General features: G+C 52.3%; 5 protein-coding genes across 5 annotated transcripts; 2 read left to right on the forward strand and 3 right to left on the reverse strand.

Annotated features, from left to right (window-relative positions):
- Positions 1–1,068: 1,068 nt before the first annotated feature.
- Positions 1,069–3,516, forward strand: JN550_008294 (uncharacterized protein; the record flags this gene model as incomplete). Its single annotated transcript, XM_049320239.1, has 1 exon — positions 1,069–3,516. One exon carries the CDS (start codon positions 1,069–1,071, stop codon positions 3,514–3,516), a length of 2,448 nt encoding a protein of 815 aa, XP_049169807.1.
- Positions 3,517–3,772: 256 nt separating this feature from the next.
- Positions 3,773–4,744, reverse strand: JN550_008295 (uncharacterized protein; the record flags this gene model as incomplete). The annotated part of the gene is made up of 3 exons (XM_049320240.1): positions 3,773–4,001; positions 4,062–4,249; positions 4,301–4,744. The coding sequence occupies 3 exons, from the start codon at positions 4,742–4,744 to the stop codon at positions 3,773–3,775; spliced, it is 861 nt and encodes a 286-aa protein (XP_049169808.1).
- Positions 4,745–5,337: 593 nt separating this feature from the next.
- Positions 5,338–7,743, reverse strand: JN550_008296 (uncharacterized protein; the record flags this gene model as incomplete). Its single annotated transcript, XM_049320241.1, has 1 exon — positions 5,338–7,743. The coding sequence occupies one exon, from the start codon at positions 7,741–7,743 to the stop codon at positions 5,338–5,340; it is 2,406 nt and encodes an 801-aa protein (XP_049169809.1).
- A 1,333-nt stretch (positions 7,744–9,076) lies between these two features.
- JN550_008297 (uncharacterized protein) lies at positions 9,077–11,874 on the forward strand (the record flags this gene model as incomplete). The annotated part of the gene is made up of 2 exons (XM_049320242.1): positions 9,077–11,690; positions 11,741–11,874. 2 exons carry the CDS (start codon positions 9,077–9,079, stop codon positions 11,872–11,874), a joined length of 2,748 nt encoding a protein of 915 aa, XP_049169810.1.
- Positions 11,875–12,058: 184 nt separating this feature from the next.
- JN550_008298 (uncharacterized protein) lies at positions 12,059–20,430 on the reverse strand (the record flags this gene model as incomplete). Its single annotated transcript, XM_049320244.1, has 6 exons — positions 12,059–13,778; positions 14,073–14,712; positions 14,786–16,554; positions 16,698–17,449; positions 17,510–20,246; positions 20,297–20,430. 6 exons carry the CDS (start codon positions 20,428–20,430, stop codon positions 12,059–12,061), a joined length of 7,752 nt encoding a protein of 2,583 aa, XP_049169811.1.
- Positions 20,431–21,729: the final 1,299 nt, after the last annotated feature.

Genomic DNA, 21,729 nt, shown 5'->3' on the forward strand with positions numbered 1-21,729 from the left:
CCCAACGACCAACCTCACGATGAAATGATTTCACATATTATGATAGACGTGTTTCCTATCATCACATTGCATCACACTGCATTGCATTGCATGGATTGGCTTAGGCAAAACAGATGAGTTGAGCGACGAGTTCACTTTGCGACGCTCTACGATGTAGAGATGGTAGTTCTGTTAATATACCTGCTCAAAGCGATATATATCTTCTTCTCGAGAAGGCGCGAGAAGGCGTTTCAAGGCACCTGAAAATGCCACGGATGCATTGACATCCAGCACTTCCCTGTTCAGAGGCGTGTGCCTTTGGTTACAATCAGAGCATATCAACCTATGAGTGGATCAAGCCAGCTACTATAGCAAACGACGATGCATCATCAGATCTTGATCCCTGGATGAATCTCGACAAAGTTTGTTTCGGATTCTCATTTGGACGTCGCATTTCAAAAGAGCCACCAGATGTATGAGATCATCTCTCCACCGAGGATCGACAGTTAGCTTTGCGAGCGGGCCACAGGAGACAATGTCCTTGTCTATCCTACTGAGTATGTCACAGCTTTCTTTCGGTCAGTAGAGCAGCAATATAGATTTGCCTTCTCCTCTTCAAAGAACAGTAAGTTGATTAATGGCTACAAAGAGCAAAAGCTTAAAGTCCGCCTCATTGTAACAAAAAGTGACGCGATGCCCTCGAAGGCCAGGCCCTCCTTGTCCTTCGGCGCATAAAGCCCCTTTCTCTCAACCCGAGATAATAACCAGACCCTTGCCAACTTGCAAGCGCAAACCCTCTGCGTTGACCGTAATCTTCTGAACACATTCTTTTTCGACACAAACGCGCTCTTTATTTCAAGCCACGTGCGTACAGACTTGTTGCCCTGAGCCGGCCGCTTACAGGAGTACCAACTCGTTCGTACGTACTAGAAGAACAGGTTTCTTCCTGGTCTCTTTTCTTATTGCCAAGCATATATATCATTCTTTCCTTGTCCGCGGTACCAAGACTGCGCCGTGTCGCGATATTCGGGCGCACTTGAGTCCAACTATACCCACGTTGTTAAGAGCAAAAGCACCTAAGAAGACAACATGCCTCCATCGGTACAATCAGCTCCTTCGGCAACCAGCCGCCGCCGGCTCTCACAGTCCATGAATCGCGTGGCCACCCTGGGCGCCCTCTCAGGCATGGACCCCGCGAGCCTGCCAGTCTTTCGTACCGACTCTCCAATGACCCTGATGAGTGACGAGCTCCGGCACGTATATGGTGCACCTAGTTGCGACAGCATCGTCGCCGTACTCGCCTCAGTGGGTAATCCCCGGACCTCAGAGCCCAGCGCACCGCCTGAGTCCGGCCGAGAGGTCCGGCGTAATAGCATCGCCATGAGCGACGGTGGACAAAGCATTGCTTCGGAAAGGACTGATAGCGGCAAGGGCAGGTCGCGCAGCCGTGCTCGCAAGGCAGAATTAGTGGTGCAGAGGGTTTCTGCTGCTGCTGTTACCGCCATCCCTCAGATTCAGAACGAGTTCCTCCGACAACAGGTTGAGAAGCGACAGGCCGAGCGTGCTCAACATGTCCCTCGCCCTCGCTCCATCAACGAGGCTCGTGTCGTATCCCGGCCGCCCCTTTCTCATCCCACCATCCTCCGACCGGGCCCGGATGCCGGGCATCGCAAGGGCGTGTCAGAGTACGGACTCGACACCGGCAGCACGGCCTTGAAGCGCGGAAGCGCGCGGGCCTCGAAGCGCAAGTCTAGCATCGTGACGAGTGCGAGCCAGGCCCTGCCGGACTGGGCGGCTGCTGCGCTCAAGGGCACGCAATTCGAGGCCGCCGCAGGGGTGGTTATACCGCCCGTGCCACCAATACCGTCTGACGAAGACGAGGCGAGGGCCGATAGCAGACGGGCGTCTACTGCGACTGTGACCCGCGACAGCTACGTGCAGGGGGCCAAGGAGAAAACTGCACGGGCAAGCAGGGCCGGCGGAAAGAAAAGCCAGACTGCAAGGTCGGTCAGCGGGCTGTCGGAAGATGACGATACACGCAGCGCCTACAGCACGTACAGCGCTGCGACGATCTCGCACCTGCCACGCGGGTCGAGCATCGAGCGTCGCGCGCTCCCGCGCCCCAGCGGCGTCGAGAGCGCGCGCATCCGCGAGGTGGCCGCTCGGCAGGAGCACGCGGCGCGAGAGAAGAAGAAGCGCACCGTCACGGTCCGCAACGTCGAGTTCGAGATGGTGTCCCCGTCCTCAGTGCGCTCGCAGCCCCTGCCGAGGACCACGCCGCTCTTTGTCCCCTCGATCCCGCCGAGCCGCGAGCCAGCCAGCAGCTACAGCGTCATCGAGGCCGCGCGCATGGCGACGCCGCCCAGCCCGTCGTCGTCGGTGTCGTCGGCGTCGGCTACCACGTCGCCCACGCGCTCTTCCCGGTCCTCCCACAGCGCGCGATCCTCCGCAGCCACGTCGCTCTCCGGGTCGTCCCGCTCCCGCAGCTCTAGTCCGGCCCGCGGGGCCTACAACCCCCAGCAGCACCCCGGCACGGCCGACCCGACCGTGCGCGACCGCGTCGTGGAGCACGTCGCGCGGTTCCGCCAGGACCTCAAGCAGCGGGTCAAGGACCTCAGCCCGACCGTCGCCAAAGCGCCGCAGCCGCAGGCTTTTGAGCTGCGCGGGCCGGTGCGCAAGGCCGGGCAGGAGGACATCGCGAGCTGGCAGTGTCCAGCGGGGGTGAGGAAAGGAGTCTTGGCTGTCGGCGCGTCCAGCTCGTTCGCGCAACGGGCCGAGGCGTCGTCGCGGCGCCGGGATGACCGTGACGTGGGACCGAAGCGGATCTCCGCTTATATCCCGCCAGCGGCGCCGGCACCGGTACCGGCTGTTGCTGCTATGGGCAGCCGGCCGGCTATCGTATCGCTGAGAGAACAGGAGTCCTCGGAACTGTTCATGCGCCGCACGACGCAGAAACGGGAGAGCTTCCTCGGGGCCCCGGCCCCGGATGTGGGGCTGCCGAGTAAGGGGTCGGTTGCCCAGTTTGACTTCAACTTTTCCGGTGCCGGACGGGGACCTGTGCAGACTCCTTCTCTCCCTGCTCAGAGAGCGGAGACACCGCCAGATTTCGAGCCGGTTCCGCAGCGGAAAGACTCACTTTTCATGGGCAGCGGTGGCGCCTCGGCCCATACCGCACAGAGGGACTCTTTCTTCGCGTCCTGGGCGGAGCCGAAAAACCCGGCGGCCACGGCGAGCGAGCTGAGCATCCAGTCCCACGAGGAGCTCGATGTCGTCGCGGCTGGGTTTGGGGATCCGCGCAGGACTGAGGCAACGGCACCAGTAGACGACCGCAGGGTCTTGCCTAGCCAGCAGCAGGCCAGCCGTTCTAATGCTTCTCCTCTGCAGCGTCAGGCTGTGGCCAACGCAGCGGGGGCGGCTAGCCATCCCCTCATGGCGCGGCAGGCGGGCCGTGTAGGGTCTGTCGGGAGTGGTGGCAACCGGGCACTGCGCCGGAAAGGAAATGTCGGCGATTTCAGTAAGGTAAGACATACACGGTAAACGGCATGGAAGAGGGGATGGGTAGAAACAGGTCTCCACGAGATTGTCCAGCTACAATGCCGAAGTTTATCTTTCATGTATATACATGCGGGAAGGTTGTAACTAGGCTACTTCCATGCATATGATGCAGAAATAATATGAATAGAAGAGGAAGAAAAAAACAACAAGCCCACGGTTGGGCGCAGACTTAACCAAAACCCTTGATACTGAACTTTTGGCCATTCGCACCTCGCCTAACCGTGAATCTGGCATTTTCTTAGAGCGAAATACATCCATTCGCACTGTCCTCGAGGAAAATGCCACCATATATCTGCCCTTCGTTGATAGGCGACTCTTGGTATCCGGAGTTGACAACGTCTGAGGTCCCAGTCGGCTTCTTCAGGATACCGATTTGGAACTGGCCGCCACCAGAGTTGTCATTTGACAGCGCCGAAGTAACGGACTTGAGGGCATCGTCCCCCTTCGAGTAGTAGACTTGCAGGGTGCTGGTTTCGTCTTGTTAGCGCAATGCTGTCCCGCCCCTCCCAGCACGGCGAGAAACTCACTTCTTATTGTAGTCTAGTGTCACGGCGAAGTTCTGCCAGGCCGTGTTGTCGATGGCCGTCGACCAGATGACATTGTTCTGTCGGTTGGTGACTTTGAACGTGTTCTTGTCGCCGGACTTGCCGATCAGAGTGCCCATTTCAAAGTTGAATTGGTTGGCACTGTAGTCCGATGTCTCGTGCCACACATTCTGCTTCCGCGTTAGTAGGATTCCACTTTGACTCTCTACTCTTTCCCTTACCAGATACTCATGCGTCAGATTGAGCTTCCGCGCCGCGTCCTGCTTGACGCTCCAGTGCAGCGTGCGCACGCCAGTCGTGCCGGGCCCGCCCTCATTCGTGTCGCCCATGATCTGGAGACCGGCGCGACGGAACCCGTTCTGGGTCTGGAAGATGGACTTCTCGCTGATGGTGACCTCAAGCGACTTGTAGCTCGAGTTGTCGAAACGCGAGTTGGCCACGGCCGGGAACAGCAGACTCTTGGACCAGGGGATGCTGCTGGCCCGGACGTAGTCCGGGTTGAACACCTTGCTCGTGGCGTATGAGTCGAAGTCCGTCAGCTGTGTCGCCGTGGGCACCTGGCCCGAGAGCACCACCGGGCACTTGATATCGGCATTGGGCGCGGCGGGACGCGCGGACGCGGTCGCGGCCAGGAGCCCGGCCAGGAGCATGGATGAGTGGAACATGTCGAAAAGTCTAATGCGGGATCAAGAAACTTAGGAATGAATGATGTTCCCCTTCACTTAGACGTACACTCATATAGGGGACCGCACGGCGTTATAAACCTCTCCGGATGATCTGGCATATTGGCTTGTTGCTGACAGCGCTGCCCGTCATTCCGGGCCGCCTCTTCTAGAGGTATGTACCTGCAGCGGAGGCTGGAAGTTGGGAATATGCCATACCAGGAGATGGGGGACGATCTTCCGAAAATTAATTGCGTGCCGTCGATTTGGGGATGTGCGGAGAAACTTGTCGGGAGGCTTCGAGTTATGGGTAATTGCCCCTGCCAAGAGGGGTGGGGTTATACATCGCGCTGTCATATGTGGTTGGTGATTACTGCTGGATTCCAGAGCTGGCAAATAAGTATCGACATAGTGGTTCTGGACTCATTCATATTAGTGACGCTAGACTATAATATTGTAAAATGCAGCCTCTTTGTGACCACGACTTTAGAGGATGGCTGGGAAATATACTTTGAACTGTTTTTTATTCTTCAAGTTCTTCTATAAATATGCTTATGACACATGTATTACTCTATCTTGACATATTGCCGCACATGCTACAAGGCAGGTGCATTCGGGTCCTCCATACATTGATCGACCCGCATGAGCTGCTTGCCGGTAGCCTTGGCAAGCTGAATAAATTGCTTCAAGTACCCAACGGTGCTCGGGTACAAGTAATGCATTACAACCAGGTTGCCTCCCTTTCCTATATCACGTTTGAAGGCGTCAAGCTGCTTTTCGGGAGTATCAGATTGCGCCCATAACCAGTCTTCGACATCGACACTCCAGTTCACAATGTACGGAGAGTCGGTGTCGAGAGTCACAGCTAGACGCTGCCTCATACGCGAGCCCTCCGTGCCGAAGGGAGGCCGGAAGTACGGAGTGTGTAAACCGTTGAATGACTTGGAGACAGCAGCGATATCGTTGTTGTACTCCCAATCAATGGCCTCGTAGGAAGGCAGGCCCTCCATCTTGGGGTGAGTGAAGGAGTGAAGGGCGATCTGGTGGCCGGCTGACATCATCTCGTTGTAGACGTTGGTCAGGTTCGTGCTACTGTCCTCAAGCGGTGCGCCGACAGTGAAGAACGTCACTTTGATGTCCTCTTCCTTCACGATCTGCATGACTTGCTGAGCCAGGGTCGGGTCTCCGTCGTCGATGGCAAAAGCAAAGGAGTTGGGCCGCTTGCAGGCAAATACCAGGTTTCCGCTAGGAAGTTTCGACGGGATTGTGAATCCTGATGGGATAGACGATACGATCTCAACTTTGGATAAGACTGTCGAGTCGGTTGTGTAGAAGCCTTTCAAGGCAATGCCAACAACCCTAGTTTGGTTGATGTTGAAATGCGACATGGGGATGTAAATGTCGCTGACTGATGAGTAGCGCGCTGCTTCAATAGAGTCCCAGGTTTCTGGGTAGGGAGCGACAGCATCATCGCATTGGGCGTTGTGCTGCTGAAGTGCAACCGTGAACTTGTTGCTCCCGCTGTAAGCAATGTGCAAATACGAGCCGCTATAGCTGGTGAGATCGCTGCAACTTCCCGAGACTTGGGTGTAGAATGCGTAATCTGCATCATCCGACTTCAACGTCAGCTGTTTGTTTCCCCAAGTAAGCGACATGCCTTCATCTGCACCATGCCAGAATCCCAACGCATTGGCACCATCAGATGAGAAGTCGTCAACAACAAGAGTGGTCGCAGTTCCTGAGGGAGCGGGCACGGTGGAAGTAGGCCCGGCTGGGGCAGTCGTGGCTGGAACGGTATATTCAGAGGGGACGTTGCCGCAGTAGAAAGCCATTGGGCCAAAAGTAACAGTGTTGCTGAAAGCCGAGAAGAATATAGTATGTACTTTGGTCACATCAAGACCTGAGAACTTGGCGAACGGGATATTGTATAGCTGCTCCGTGCCATCGAATGTCCAACCGAGCTCGGTAGTCGTCTGGTAAATGTTGGCAGTGTCCTCAGCATCACCACAGTTGGTTGGAGAGCTCAGCTGGATGCCAAAAGTTGTGCCTGCAGGGGCGTTGATGGGCAGCGAGATACCGCCGTAAATGTTCTCAGCATTGACGCAAGTCGTCATACTGTAGAAGTACGAGTCGGTGTTCTTTGGTGTCAACGTGACGTGGTTATCTTGGCTGACTACGATTGAAGACATTGTTCCATCATCGCTTGATGGCTCCAGCATGGCATTGTAATACAGGAATGTCAGGCGAGACTGCGACTCCCAATCATCGACAAGTAAATCGCTGCAGGTTGAGGATGACGGCAAACTGGTGCGAGTGGCTGAAGTAGTCGTAATGGCGGCATTCTTCGTAGTTGCGGAGGGGCCAGTGGAAGTCGAGGAGATGGGTGAAGTCGCGCTGGTCGTGATTGGCGAAGTCGCACCGCAGGCGAGTTCGATATCACTCATTTGCCAGGTGACGTTGGTTTCTGAAAACCCAAACCACACGAATCCGGTGATGGCGTTTAGATTTGCGCCAGCGAATGAATTGAGAGGCACAGAAATAGTCTGGCTAGTTCCGGTGAGGCCGGTGACTGAGTAGTAGTAGCTGGTATATGCTGACACTGAGCATGACTCTGCAGTCTGAATCTCAAGAAAAACTGATCCTCCAGCTGGGCCCTGGATGTCGAACGAAATTGCCCCAAATCCATTGGTAGTTGCCGGTTGACAAGTTAGACCCTCGTAGAAGTAGGAGTTCTCGTTGGGTGTAAACGTCAGGGAGCCAGAGGCAGCAGATATTGAATCCATGGTCCCATCGTCTAGTGATGTTAGTATCGGTGTACTACGAGATGCAGAGTATCCATCCATACCACTAGTATATTGACCAAGATTATTGAGGTTATTGGCTGACCATTGGGAGAAATTATCGATTATCAAATTAGAGCTGCAGGAAGCCGCGGTAGCTCCTTTGTTGACAGAGCCAGCCACGAGGGTGGCAATGAAGCCCGAAAGAAAGTTTGAGAGCATCATGACAGGGTGAACGAGTGTACCCCGGTAACGAATGTAAGTGGTGCACTTGCAAGTACACCTATAGCGAATGGAAGAAACCAGGACTGGTTCGAGAACTTGCGGTCCATGGTCACAGCAGGACTTGATTCAATGGCAAACGGGCAAGTTATAAGCACGTTATCTGCAGTGCAATCCGACCGCGCCGAGAGCCACAAGTCTTTTTGGAGGTTTCACCAACTCAGTAATACGAGTTCTAATGCGTGGTGCGGCGACAGTGTATCTAGTGGGCTGAGGTCGCACTAGATCCCGGTCAACACAGGAGGGCCAAGCAATACGGTGACTGCGGACCCATGGAGAAGGAACTGCAGAAGCAAAGACACAAACATGCACCCGAGCATGCCAAGTTAGGCGCGTCTGGCGGGTTCTACCAAACAGCGGCAGTGCTGCACTGCTGCTAAGCAAGCTATCGTTCCACGTATAGATGGAGATCCAAGCAAGTCTAGCCTTCAACTATCCCCTCCCAATATGCTCAAGACGCATCTTTAAGGGCTGGGATGGCTCCGCATAGAGAGCGAGGGACTGCTTGCCGTGAATAGGATCGGCGCCAAGCGTCCGGGTAGGCGATCGTGGGCAGCACTGGCTCCACCCGATTTCAGGTGAATGTCCCCTCTTAGCGGCGTCAGATACATGCCACGCAGCACCTTGCTCATTTAAGGAGTCTGATCGCAGAGTCCATTTTGGAAGCTCAGCGCTTGACTGAGCAATCGAAAGGTATTCTTAGGTCGTATTGGACAGGAGAAATCGTCCGTAGGGATTGGCATAGATCGGATGATCTGCCGGCATGTTGTTCGGAGCGGGTGAGGTTTAACGAAATTTTGGCATCGCCCGAGCCTTACAACATCTCTCAAGCGCCACGAATCTTGACATAAACAAAGGCTCCTTTCTATGAGCGGCGAGACCAGAAATGCACCGAACAATGGTAGTATTGTGGATGGACACCGTCATCCTGCTCGAATGGGCAACTATTCAGACCGTAATGCGAATACTCCGTAGATTGGTGCAGCTTGCCAGCTTTGGCTGCCACCTCAATGGAGGACTTCCACATTTGCGCCACAGTTCAAGCCGTGACGGAGCTTGCGCCACAACGGTTAACGGCAGCCATTTCGGGAAGCTGAGACAGATCGACATCTCTATCATCAACGTCGTCCAGCCCAGACTTCGAATGCGATCTATGATATGCATTGAGACGATGATATAGCGCGCGCCACGCTTCTAGTTCCGACATTTGTGTTTTGACAGGCAGCCACTGGGAGGACATCCGTGCTGAGCTGCAATGGGTGCGATACCCGCAATGACCCGACACCGTAGCGCGTCTAACAAGTTGATAGCAGATTCGCCAGAACCTTCGCGCGACTCCTTGTCGTCCGTATCGACGACGAGCCTGGTATTCGAACGAATCAGTGAAAGAGAGAAGCTCAACCCGCGAGATGATCTATCCGACTTTGACGATGAGGACCCGCTCAGCCGGACAGAGGATGACGAACACGGCGCATTCCTGGGATCTGCCGCTGCCCATGGCAAGGGCCAGGCTATGGACCGCAAGCTGAAACGGATCCTCATAGTTTTGGCTGGAGTGTTCGTTGCAGCTTGGGGTATAGGGCTGTTCACATTCATATCGTCCAAATCGTACCAGCACTCGTCGCAGAAGGAACACGACCCGACTGCTACCAGCTCGAGAGGCTCGGGAAAGAAGATCACAAGAGAACAACTGCAAGCTGGGTTTTGGGCGCCGCGAAGCCATGCCATTAGTTGGATTGAAGGCGCTGGTGGGGAAGATGGACTGCTGCTAGAAGTCGGCGCCTCTGGAAAAGACTACGTAGTGGTCGAGGATGTGCGCAGTCTCAATGCTGAGCATGCTGCGTCAGGCGGACAAACCCTCTCGAAGCAGACACTGATGCGCAACAGTTGGTTTAATTTCGGTGGGCGGCAGCTTACGCCGTCGAAAATCTGGCCTAGTCCTGACCTCAAGAAGGTCTTGATTGCCACCGATGCAAAGAAGAATTGGAGACACTCGATGACAGGTATCTACTGGGTGTTGGATGTAGCCACGCAGCAGGCTGAGCCGCTGGACCCAAGCAACCCGGAACTGAGAGTGCAGCTAGCGCAATGGAGCCCGCAGAGCAATGCGATTGCCTACACCAGCAACAACAACCTATTCATTCGCCGGATCGAGGGAAGCAATGTGGTACAGGTCACCAAGGATGGCGGACCGGAGTATTTCTACGGAATTCCCGATTGGGTGTACGAGGAGGAAGTTTTCGGTGGCAACAGCGCAACCTGGTGGTCGGAGAACGGCGACTATCTAACCTTCTTGCGTACCAACGAGACGTCAGTCCCGGAATATCCTGTCCAGTATTTCATCGAACGGCCCAGTGGGGCAAAGCCTGATCCAGGCGAGGAGAATTATCCAGAAGTACGGCAGATCAAGTACCCAAAGGCTGGCTCACCCAATCCCTTCGTGGACCTGCTCTTCTACGACATGGCGCGGGGTGATATATTCGAGGTTGAGGTTGCAGACGGCTTTGCCCCTGAAAACCTGCTCATCACCGAGGTCATCTGGGCTGGGACCAAGGTCATTGTGAAGGAAACCAACCGCGTAAGCGACATCATGCGCGTTGTACTTGTGGATGTCGTAGCCCGAACTGGAAAGACGGTGCGAACTTCCGATGTTGGGAAGATTGACGGTGGCTGGTTCGAAATATCGCAAGATACCCGTTATATACCCGCAGATCCAGGCAATGGTCGACCAGAAGACGGCTACATTGATTCGGTCATACATGAAAATGGCGACCACTTGGCTTATTTTAGCCCGCTTGACAACCCGAACCCGGTCATGCTAACCTCTGGCAAGTGGGAAGTTGATGGCGGCGTATCCGCGGTTGATCTTAAGGGTAACTTGGTATATTTCCGTGCTACCAAAGAGTCCTCCATTCAGCGCCACGTCTACAGTGTGCATCTTGATGGAACCGACGTAAAGCCTGTCACAGATGTGTCCAAAGAAGGATTTTACGACGCCTCATTCTCGAGCAACGCCGGTTACGCCTTGGTTTCATACAAGGGTCCAGGTATTCCCTGGCAACGAGTTGTCAGCACACCGAGCAATTCTGAAAAATACGACCACCTTATTGAGGAGAACAAGGAACTGGCTTCGAAGGCTCAGAGGTACGAATTGCCGTTGCTCAACTATGGCACGATCAAGTTGGATGACTTTGAGTTCAACTACATCGAGCGCCGGCCTCCTCATTTCAACCCAAATAAGAAATATCCTGTTCTTTTCCAGCAGTACCAAGGGCCAGGCTCGCAGTCCGTATCGAAGAAGTTCTCTGTTGATTTCCAATCCTACGTCGCAGCTGCCCTTGGTTACCTCGTGGTTACAGTCGATGGGCGCGGTACAGGGTTCATTGGCCGCAACGCTCGTGTGGTCGTACGCAAGAACCTCGGTCGTTGGGAGTCTCACGATCAGATCGCTGCTGCAAAGATATGGGCTGCAAAGTCGTACGTTGACGCCGAACGCCTAGCGATCTGGGGTTGGTCGTACGGAGGCTTCAGTACCTTGAAGACCCTTGAGCAGGATGCCGGTCAGACATTCAAGTACGGCATGGCCGTCGCACCAGTGACCGATTGGCGTTTCTACGACAGTATCTACACAGAACGTTACATGTTGACGCCGCAGGAGAACGCCGGTGGCTATGACGATACAGCCATCAGCAATGTCACAGCATTATCAAACAACGTCCGATTCTTGATCATGCACGGTATAGCGGACGACAATGTGCATATGCAAAACACCTTGACCTTGCTGGACAAGCTCGACCTGTATGGGATCGAGAACTACGACCTGCACATGTTCCCTGATAGTGACCATGGTATTTATTTTCACAACGCAAACCAGATTGTCTATGACAGTAAGTTGCTCCAACTACAACTCTACTTTAGGATTCTAACAACTCTTTAGAGCTGGCAAACTGGCTCATCAACGCTTTCAACGGCGAGTGGCTGAAGATTGCCGACGCGAAACCCAACGACATGCGCAAAAGAACTTTGGAAGAAGTAAGGAAGAGATCAAGGGTATTCGCCACCGGAGGCTAGCCTTTACCAGTTTTGAATTCGTCGCGGTTGAGCGTTGAAGCATTTTCAGGAGTTTCGGTTTGTAGTTTGATGCCATAGGTCCATTGCAGTTTCTTTTACGTCGGTACTGGAATGGGTTCTGCTAAGATGATTTCCGCTCTTCCGACAGCCATCGCAGTGACGTCTCGTTACGACCTGGGCTCTCCTAGGGTATATTCATGCCTCTTTCTACATTTCGGCTGGCTTCGGGTAAATGCTGTCCCAGGAAATCGAGGAGCGTGCCAGCATCGAGGCCCTCCTTATCAGACAAGTTGGAAAAATCATCGTGACATTCTCCAGATCCAGCAGTTTCTGCAGCCCAAAAGCGAAGCGATTCTTCATTTCCCTCAAAGCCTACACCGCACTGAAAAAGAGCGTTCAATGCCGGAAGGTTCTTCTTCTGGATGTAATCTCTGACTAAATCGTCGATATAGCCCGGGCGAACGTTCTCTTCCGTGGCGGCAGCAAGGAAGGCGCTCAAGGGTTTCGCATCCCTGGTATCGATTGTGTGCAAGAAAGGCATATGATGGTTGAGCAGTCTGTGATGAAGCGGCCTGAAGTCTTCGACTGTGCGACAGGTTGCGCGTTCTACAGCGCGTTGGAGCAGACTCTTCTCGTGGACAGGATCTACCTCGTCCATGCGCGCACCGGCTTCCAGCAACATCAATCCCTTCTCGACGATTTCTGTACCGCTCCTCAGACCCCAAAGCAGATCCGTAGTCATTCGACACTGCGATGTACCACTAGGTGGGGGTTGGTTGATGTCGGCGCCTGCCTTGAGGAGCATGGCAACTGCATTTACGGTACCGGAACCCACTGCAGTACGAAGAGGGGTACGGTACAGCTTGTCCCACTCGTGAACATCGGCGCCCAACTCAATGAGTCTTGCCGTAACTGCGTCCTTCTCCGGCTCGGTGCAACCAGATGTTGAGGGGAAGGTGCTCATTTTGTTACACGTGGCTAGTAGAGGGGATGAGATTCCCAGCGGAAGGTCTGGAAGACCATGCGGGTTGGCGCCGGCTTCTAGTAGTGCCAATGCGTTCTTGAAGAAGCCATATCTTATGGCATTCATGAGTGGTGTGTATCCATCCGTTTCAGACTCCAGATCAGCGCCCCCGGCCGCAAGCAACCTGATGACTTCCGTACTATTATGTGCTGTGACTGCACAATGCAGCGGCGTATGGTCGTTGGTATCCAGTATATCCGGGTCCACCGATCGCTCCTTTAGTACGTACTCTATGACTTCAGGTTGGCCGTTTTCAGCTGCAAGGTGCAGAGCAGTCCGTGTTCTGTTTTCTTCGAGGCCGAAAACGATGGGTGGCCGAGGACGACCGTCTAGATCAGCCGGCGCGAAATAGATATTGGCTCCCCAGCGGAGCAGCAATACTGACACCTCGCCATTGCGACTTTGCAAAGCGCAAAATAGCGCTGAGTCTTCTTCCAGAACTGCATGTGCGTAGTCGACCTGGTGGATTGGAAAGTCGATCTTGGCACCATGGTCTAAGAACCACTCTGTTGCCGCATAGTTGCCATGCGTACAAGCGACCTGTATTGGTCTATAGCCCTCAATTCCTATGTGTTCCACAGACAAGCCGACCTTTCCTGGAGCCCGCAATCCTGGCGTTCGAGGGTCAACCGGCATCCCAAAGGACAGAGCCTTTTCCAGAGTCACCACTCTATCCTTGATCGCGGCCCAATAACAGGCGCTGAAATCCTCGAAATCTCTGTTGTAAGCCCAAAGAACGGGGTCTGCTATTTTGTAGAGGGTCCGGCATGTCAGCGCAAGATATGCAAGGTCCTTTGTTTGCAGAATGCGAATCCCTGCATCCCATGTCACAACCATGAGATCCAACAGTTCAGCTGGTAAGTCGAGGAGTAGGTGACATCTGGAACCGGCCAATGAGCGTGAAGCCATGACAAATTAGTCACCGGTAATGAGAGGGGAGTATGGAGGTCTTCCATTAGATGAGTTGGCGAAATGGTACGATAATTCTGTCGCATGTCGGCGAGTGAAGGGGAGGTGAATGGACGCGCGGAGTAGTGGTGGTGCAGTCGTTGCATAATGACATAAATCTGCATAATTCACTGCATATATGTGGGGAGGCTTGAGATGTCGCACCTACTTACTTACACCCTCGCAGCCAAGCTCGAACGATTCCATATCCTGACACAATACCTACCTAATATCACTGAGCAGAATGAGAGGGAAGTCATTTATACTTGCAGAGAGCCGGAGAGGGAAGATAAGAAAAAAGCACAAAGGCCCAGGCGCCTGTTGATCAAATGACGCGTCCCTCTTTCCACATCTTGGCGTAGTTGCGTCGACAGAGCGCAAGTATTCTCCGACAACCGATGTTCCCACAACTGCTCTCTGTGTTGTCGTCAAAGCTTTCATTCTGGTACTATGGAAGCACAACAACTTGGATCCCTTAGTGTCCTTCTCAGACCGAAACTTCGTAGCCTTTCGTGTCCCAAACGTCCACGCAAGATTTGTATTACACAATATACCGAACAGCCTCATCTCGTCTTCTGCCGGAGTGTGCCCCCGAAAGTCAATGGCCCCTCTCGTCGCCCTTACTGGAGCTGAACAATCTGCCTTTCGCCTGACTGAAGGTGTTTCTGACGTCAAAAGAGCTAGATACACGGGGTTTGGTCTGCGGTGGTGCACTATAGTGATGGGGCTCAGGAATCCTTGCGTCGTGCCAAGGTTGGCTGCTAGAGCCCACTGGATACCGCGAATCTTGTGGCGGAGGCATAGCATGATAAACGTCGTTGCCAGGAGGGCCTTGATGCTGCTGTTGTTGCGTTTGAGCAGGCGGGCTGTATGCTTGTGTCGGATGTGGTCTTGATGCGTGCTGGTTGGCTGCCTGCAAGAATGAGCTTGATGACTGACTTGAGTACCCCGAGTCGTAGTGTACCCTATGATCGCCCTGAGGCGTTTGGTCGAAACTGCCGTGTAGGCCGTCACTGTAGAGATGATCCTCAAAATGAGTGTTGTGTGGTTGCTTTGGAGTATGGGCCTCCGTGCGTAGGCTTACATTCAATGGCTGTTCATTTTGCGCTGGATGATGTTGACTATGTAGATGACCCTGATTTGGGAGGTTCTGTAACGGTGACTCGAGTCTCGAAGAATTACCATTTGGATTGTAGGCAACAAACTCGTTCGATCGGTATTGGAGCGCATGTGTTGCTTGATTGGTTCCGGATCCAGAATGAACCGAATCTTGCGAGTAGCTGTATGTGATAGGAGCTGGCTTTCTTCTGACGGGAGTTCTGTGGCTCGTCTGGGGCATCGCAAGATGACCTTGACCAACTTCACTGCCTTCTCCGTAAATCTCGTGATTCGTTCCAGTATGACTGTTGTAATTCATGTATGCTTGACGTTGTTGAATTTGATGTTGCTGCGTCGACTCATGACTTATCGCTTGTTCCGTACTGTTGTGCATATCCGACTGCGTCAAGGCGTTGGCGTTCGGGTGCCTGAAGTCTTTGATAGGTACAGTATAGGAGTCGCTGTTTGCCAAGTCTTGCTGGCAAACACTTGATGGTATTTGGCTGATTGAGCCGGCATTATTTCCAACGGAGTAGATCGGGTTGTTATAATGCAACCGACTGCCCATGCCAGCTTCGCTTTCAACAGGTACCTCGTTGAAACCGAGCTCTTGAGTATAATGGCTCGACTGATCACGACTGAGCTCTCCACTGCTCTCGTGCGCCACCCTGCCATACTCTGATGAACCAGCTTCCGGGTGATATTGCGGAACCCCTTCTTTCAGGATAGCATTTGATTCATTCGCTTCGGAATCAGATATTGCAGAAGCAGCACCTGCGTCGCTTCCACTCTCCGACCCCATTTCAGATTCGTCATTCCGATTGATTGTGTTGTCGGCTTTCCGTGCTGCTGCCCTAGCTTCGTCAACAAAATGGACAACAGGCCTGTTACCCGCTTTGATTCCTTTGTTGATTTCTAATAACATGACAGAAACATAGTTGATGAGAATATTCAACGTGTCTCCGGTGCTGTCTGCATCATAGGCCGCCTGCATAGCGTTTATGCCATCATTGTTTGTGTGCATAACATCAGCGCCTTCGCCTAAGAGGAAATTTACAAACTCATCGTCATCGGCAGATGCTGCCGCAATAAGAGCTGTGTCGCCATTATTATTCGTGGCGTCAATGTCTGCATGGGCTGCAAGAAGTTGCTGAAGAGGTTCAAGACTCGCGATTGTTTCCGCGACAATTATCAAAGCAGTGGAACCGTCGTCGCCGGCCACGACATTGACATTCGCATGGGCAGCAATGAGCTTCCCAATGATTGCGACTTGGCTGTTTCTTGCTGCTGTAATGATCGGATAGGCGTCTTCACCCCCACCTAGATTGGGATCTGCGCCATGTAGGAGCAAGACGTCGACAATCTCCTCACGGCCGAATTCACAAGCTCCCTGAAGGGCTGTTCGTTGCGGGAAGTTTGGGTTGGATGTACGAGCATTGACATCCGCATTCCTTGATAGCAGCTCCTTCACGATTTCAACATGTCCCTCAGTTGCAGCGGTTTGTAGGGCCCATCCTGCCTCAGAATTGACGCTTGCGCCGTTATCCAGCAGAAGCTTCAAGATATCAAGAGTATTATCATATGCTGAAGCCGTGAGAGCATTGCCATAACTGTCTGGTGTCAGCTGATGAAACATCGGGAACGATTGCTGAGGGATAGAGGATTTGGAGCCTTGGGAAAGTACATGGATTGAATAGGCGCGGAATTCGAGCCATTAATGTCCATGGCTCTGATTGAAGATGTAAACACTTACACGTCGCCCTGTGCATTGGGATCTGCGCCAAATGTCAACAATAATTGAACAGTCTTGAATTTCTTGCTGTCCGTTGCCTCGTAAAGCGATTGGTCGATGGTTTCAGCTGAGATATTTCCTCTCGTATATTCCCAAAGTGCTTGGAGGACCTCTAAATCATTGGTTCTCGTGGCAGCTTCATAAAAGGCTTTGTCGCATGTGAGATTTGCTCGTTTCTCGAGGAGAACCTTTGCGATTTCCCAATTGCCTGCTTCGGCAGCCTCATCCAGTGCTGATTGATAGTCATTATCGCTATGCTCGAAAGGTAGTAGCTTATTTAATATCTCAAGGCTCCCAGCCGCAGCAGCTGTTACCAGTGCTTTGCTATATTCGTCAGGGGGAAGTTGTTCCGCATACTTTTCCATCAAGTATTCTAGCATCGAAACATTACAGAGCGAGGCAGCCTGTTCGAGAGGTGTTTCCACGTTGTCGTGATCAATGGACAGTGAGACACCGTGATCCACTAGAAGTGCAACAGCATCGAAATTGCCGGAAGATATCGCTGAGTTGACCACAAGTCCCGAGTACTCACTGAAGGCATCCAGACTTGCATCTCTTTGTATTAGTTTCTTCATGACTTTGACGTGTCCCTTGTTCGCAGCTAAGTGAAGGGGTGTATCTTCCTCTTCTTCTTTGCCGGTGTTGATGTCTGCTTTCCTGTCGAGCAACTCTTCAACCATATCCACCCTGCCAAATGAGCAAGCAAAGCAGAGCTTTTAGGGTCGACTTTTGTTAGAAGTGCCTAAAATTGTAGTGAAGCTGAAGCGACTCACCGGAGTGCTACCTGTCCCATCTTTCTCATCTAGCTCGCTCTCGTGTCCATTTTCCAAGAGTGCTATGAGCAGTCGTTGAAAGCCAATTGCAGCGGTTATGTGTAACGCGTTCATTCCTCTGATATCGTCGTACTCAAACTCTTTCGTGATTCGGTTGTATTCTACCAGCCACCGGCGTCTGAAAAGGGAACCGGATTTCCAAAATGCATCGTCGAGGCTCAGATCATCGGCAAAGCCAATTGTCGCTCTACTCCCATGTTGGAGCCAATTCTTGACCATGTATGGAAATACTTTCAGTTCTTCAATTGTTTTAGCTTCTGGGTCAGGATCAGGCACCGATTCTTCATCCCAGCCGTCATTACTGTCGGAGAATTCATCGTCACCAAAAGTCCACTCGCCAGCCTCGGAGTCTGTCCGTACGCTCGACGCGGTACCATGACTCCCACCATCATTATCATCAACACTGTCAGTGTCGACTTGCATATCATCTCCATCAACCGGCCTTGGCGAAGGAAGAAGTTGTGTTTCTGGAAAATCAAATACTTCTTTGAGGTATGACAAAGATCTCAACGAGAGAAGTCCGTGCTGTCTTGCTATCTCCTGACTTGAAAATTCCAGTAAGTCTTTGGCGTTGTCTATCAGGTGCTGCTTTACCGCGTTGTTCATGAAAGAGACAGTTCGTTTGACCGAGACCAGTGGCTTGCACTTCTCGATAGATTCTCTTAGCTCTTGTTTGTCCTGGACAGTTGCCGCCTGTCCGCAGAGCACAGCAAATTCAGCTTCTGTAGGTTCTTCGACAGTCAGTATGAGAGCTCGAAGCATCTCTCTCACGTTCTCCCTGTGATCTCCTGCTGTCCTGAAGATCTGAAGCCATGCATCCCTGAGTAAAGCGTTGAGGTCTTGTGGCATAGCCTCCAGCATCCTCCTGACTTTTAAGTCGCTCTCAGCCTCAGGCAACTCTTCGAGCTGAAGACATGTGATGTCTATCCAGGAGGTATTCTGTGCCCGTTCCCCTATCAAACTTCGAGCAAACCATGCCAGCGGCTTGTTGTACTTCTTGTCGGCCTCCAATTTTCCTACCTTGCTTTTTGCATGATTTCGCAGTGAATGTTGAAATTGGTTGCTGAATTTGGCATCTTCTAGATTGATCACCTGGAGATGCTCCAAACTCAATGCTTTTTGAATGGTGTAGGTTGGACGGCTTGTGATGAACCATTTTGCCATGACTCGGCTGGGCTCGGTGTGTTGACTGCCATCAAGCTCGAGGCTTAGAAGATTGAGTAGCTTGATAGTAGATTCTGAATCCTCAGGAAGGAGATGTATATTGTTCAAAACAATATAAATACGGCTACCGGCAAACTCATCGGCAAGTATACCTTGCAGTGACTTCCACAGGTTCTCCACGGTCGGAGTCGCCCGCGACTTGTTTTTAGCTTTAGTATCCTTGACGAAGTCTTTTGCGTGAGTCGTCAAAGCTTTCTCCTGCTCAATGAGCTGCCAAATGATAGATTTGAGACAATCCTCAGCAGTACAGTAGTCTGTGGTTGCGTCGCATAGAAAATAGGCGAAGAGAATTGGTTCACCATTCCTTTGCTCAACGAATCTGACGAGGCTCTCCACGTCATCCAAAACTGCAAGCATAGCACCCGTCTTGCCCCTACCCTCTGGGCCCCGAACCCAGAGGCCATCTACTTTCGTATCTTCTCTGGGATTCTCTTTGGGTGCTGTATTGCTGAGCCATTTGATATAGTCTTGCTCTTGAGAAATTAGTGCTGATTTGCCGGGATTCCTGAGCAGCATCTCTCTGAGCCGACGGGGATGGACTCGTGCCATATCTAGCGCATCCATAACATTCTTGAAAGAATCCCAGTCTATATCTCGGGCGGCACTAAGTCGACTTTTCGCTTTCTGGTAGGCTCCATGTATCACCTTCTTCAGCAGATTTTCCACGAAGTTCCATCGTGTGTCTTTGGCGCTGTCGAACTTCACCAAGTCTCTGTGGTTGCTTGCTAGGCCATACTTGGGCACGTCGGCGTCAAACGTTGCGGAGGCCTGGCTAACGCACATCGAGACATCCTTAGGTATCACGCGGTTCGTGAGGCCAAAAAGTCCGGGAATATGGCCCATCTCCGTATAATCCGTTGGCTTTTCCTCGTAGAAACATAACAACTCGATCTTATATAGACCCTTGGCGGCAACTCGTCTGAACTCGTCTTTCAATTCTCGCAATGCTCCATCTCCAGGCGTCATAGCCCTCAACAGCTCTGATGATGTGGCTTTGTTCACCTTTTCTGCCCAATAGGCATACATGTTTGCCCATGCAGCGGCCTCAGCGCCTGCGAATGGTGTCCCGAAGAAGATTACTGCGGAAATTGCTTCGAACATGATTGGACATAGCTCCGGTTGCGCACTCAAGATAGTTATTGCTTTGGCAATCACCAACCCTCCCATGCTGTGGCCAATGAACACCAATGGTCTTTTCTTGCAGTCTTCTCGTCTACTTCCCAAAGCCACTAGAAGGGTCTTGGCAAGGTTGTCCATGAACTGGTGGACCTTGCGTTGTCCTCGCCATGCTGATTCATACGTGTACAAGAGTACCCGTGCTTTTGGAAAAGCTCCTTGTATGCCGTCTGGACTTGTCATCCAGTTCCAGTTGTTCTTGGTTGACTTCGAGCCATCCTTGCTTGACATCCAGCTGTTTTTTGGGTGTGCTGATAATCCAGGGACGAAGACGATACTGGAACTGTTAGACCGAACTTTTTTTTTGAATTGGTGAGGCAGCTATACTCAATGTCTGGGTTGGTGCCGTTGTTTTCGCCAGTTTGAATCACCTCAACTCCTTGGCGAAGAACCTCAGTCTCCTCCTGGCCGCTGCTCAGAGCAGCCATGCCCTTTCGGGTGCCCGAACGCCTTAGAGACATATCTTCCGCCTTCTCGAATGGTTTCGACGGTATTTTACGACCTTTCGAGAGATGTCAAAGAATATTGGTATGTTTGATGTTTCCAAGCGTCAATGGCCTGTATTTGTGGAAGCCCATCCTTGGGCGGCGGCTAAGGTGGAGCCTGGTGAGGCTGAGTGCTGACTGCATTTAAGATTTGCAGGAGGGAAATTGGCTGACCTGAATCCCCGGGCAATTCGCGATCTCCTTCCGCTAACGGCCTATCTATGAGTGTGGCAAGGCGAAAATCTGTAACTTACCATTATCTGGAGCACAGATGTCCAAATTGTCTACTCCTTTCTCGCATGTACCAACTTGTGTCTTGGGATAATACGGGTACGCAATTGTGAAAATGGAAGGGGATTGGAGCCGAGTGAGTCCAGCTGACGGTCTAGATCCGTTTGGCGCAGCCCCCTAATATCATGCAGACCTCTCCATTTACAACGTCCCTATTGACCCCGGAGAATACGAAAACAGGCCATGGAGGTCTCGAGACGCTTTTGCCTGCTTCCTTTCGTACACGCCATGATGATTTAAGACCTCTTAGGTTAGGCGACTCGGCTTGGTTACAGAAAGAACTCGACTTGAGCAGGCTGAACAGCATTTTCGACTACCTGTGGCTGGCTGGTCGGCCTATGCCCCCCAGACCGCTTCATTACCAACTGATCCTTGGGCGAGACATCATGGTCACAGAACAGATGGATTTACATCTGGTTTGGTCATCCAACCGTTTATTTCTGAAACCTCTCCCTCGATTCTTATTGGTGTCTGAGTTCTGGGATCAATACCTGAGCTGTCAAGCTCAATGCAGTTGTCCATGTTCAATGCTAACTCAACGTCTTGTGCACGGGGGCGGAGAGGAGTGTACTCAGCGACAGCTCTGGAGAAGTGCTACTGGCTTTTTATTCTCATACGCTGCATTGATCTGCTTCGAGAGCGATTTCCGCATTGCACAGGAAAAGAATCTTATACCGACCGCAGTCACTTGGCCTTCCTGGAGAAATATGGTCCTAGAGCTGGACACTGAGCATATATATGACAAGGTCAACTCGCGTTTCCTGTACGGAGAGCTACGACTTGGACGACTAAGCAAAATTCATCGAGTATCACGGTTGTCACTAAGAGGATATTCGCAAGCCTGGAACCAGTACTCATCCTTGTTCAAAGCAAACTTCGCTCTCATAGCATCGTTTGTAGTTTATCTCGCGTTCATCCTAGGAGCGATGCAAACCGGTCTTTCGACATCGAAGTTACAAAACAGCGACGCTTTTCAGGCCGCAG

This window comes from Neoarthrinium moseri (assembly GCF_022829205.1).
Source record: "Neoarthrinium moseri strain CBS 164.80 chromosome Unknown scaffold34_Wmoseri_CBS_16480, whole genome shotgun sequence".
Taxonomy (NCBI): Eukaryota; Fungi; Ascomycota; class Sordariomycetes; order Amphisphaeriales; family Apiosporaceae; genus Neoarthrinium; species Neoarthrinium moseri.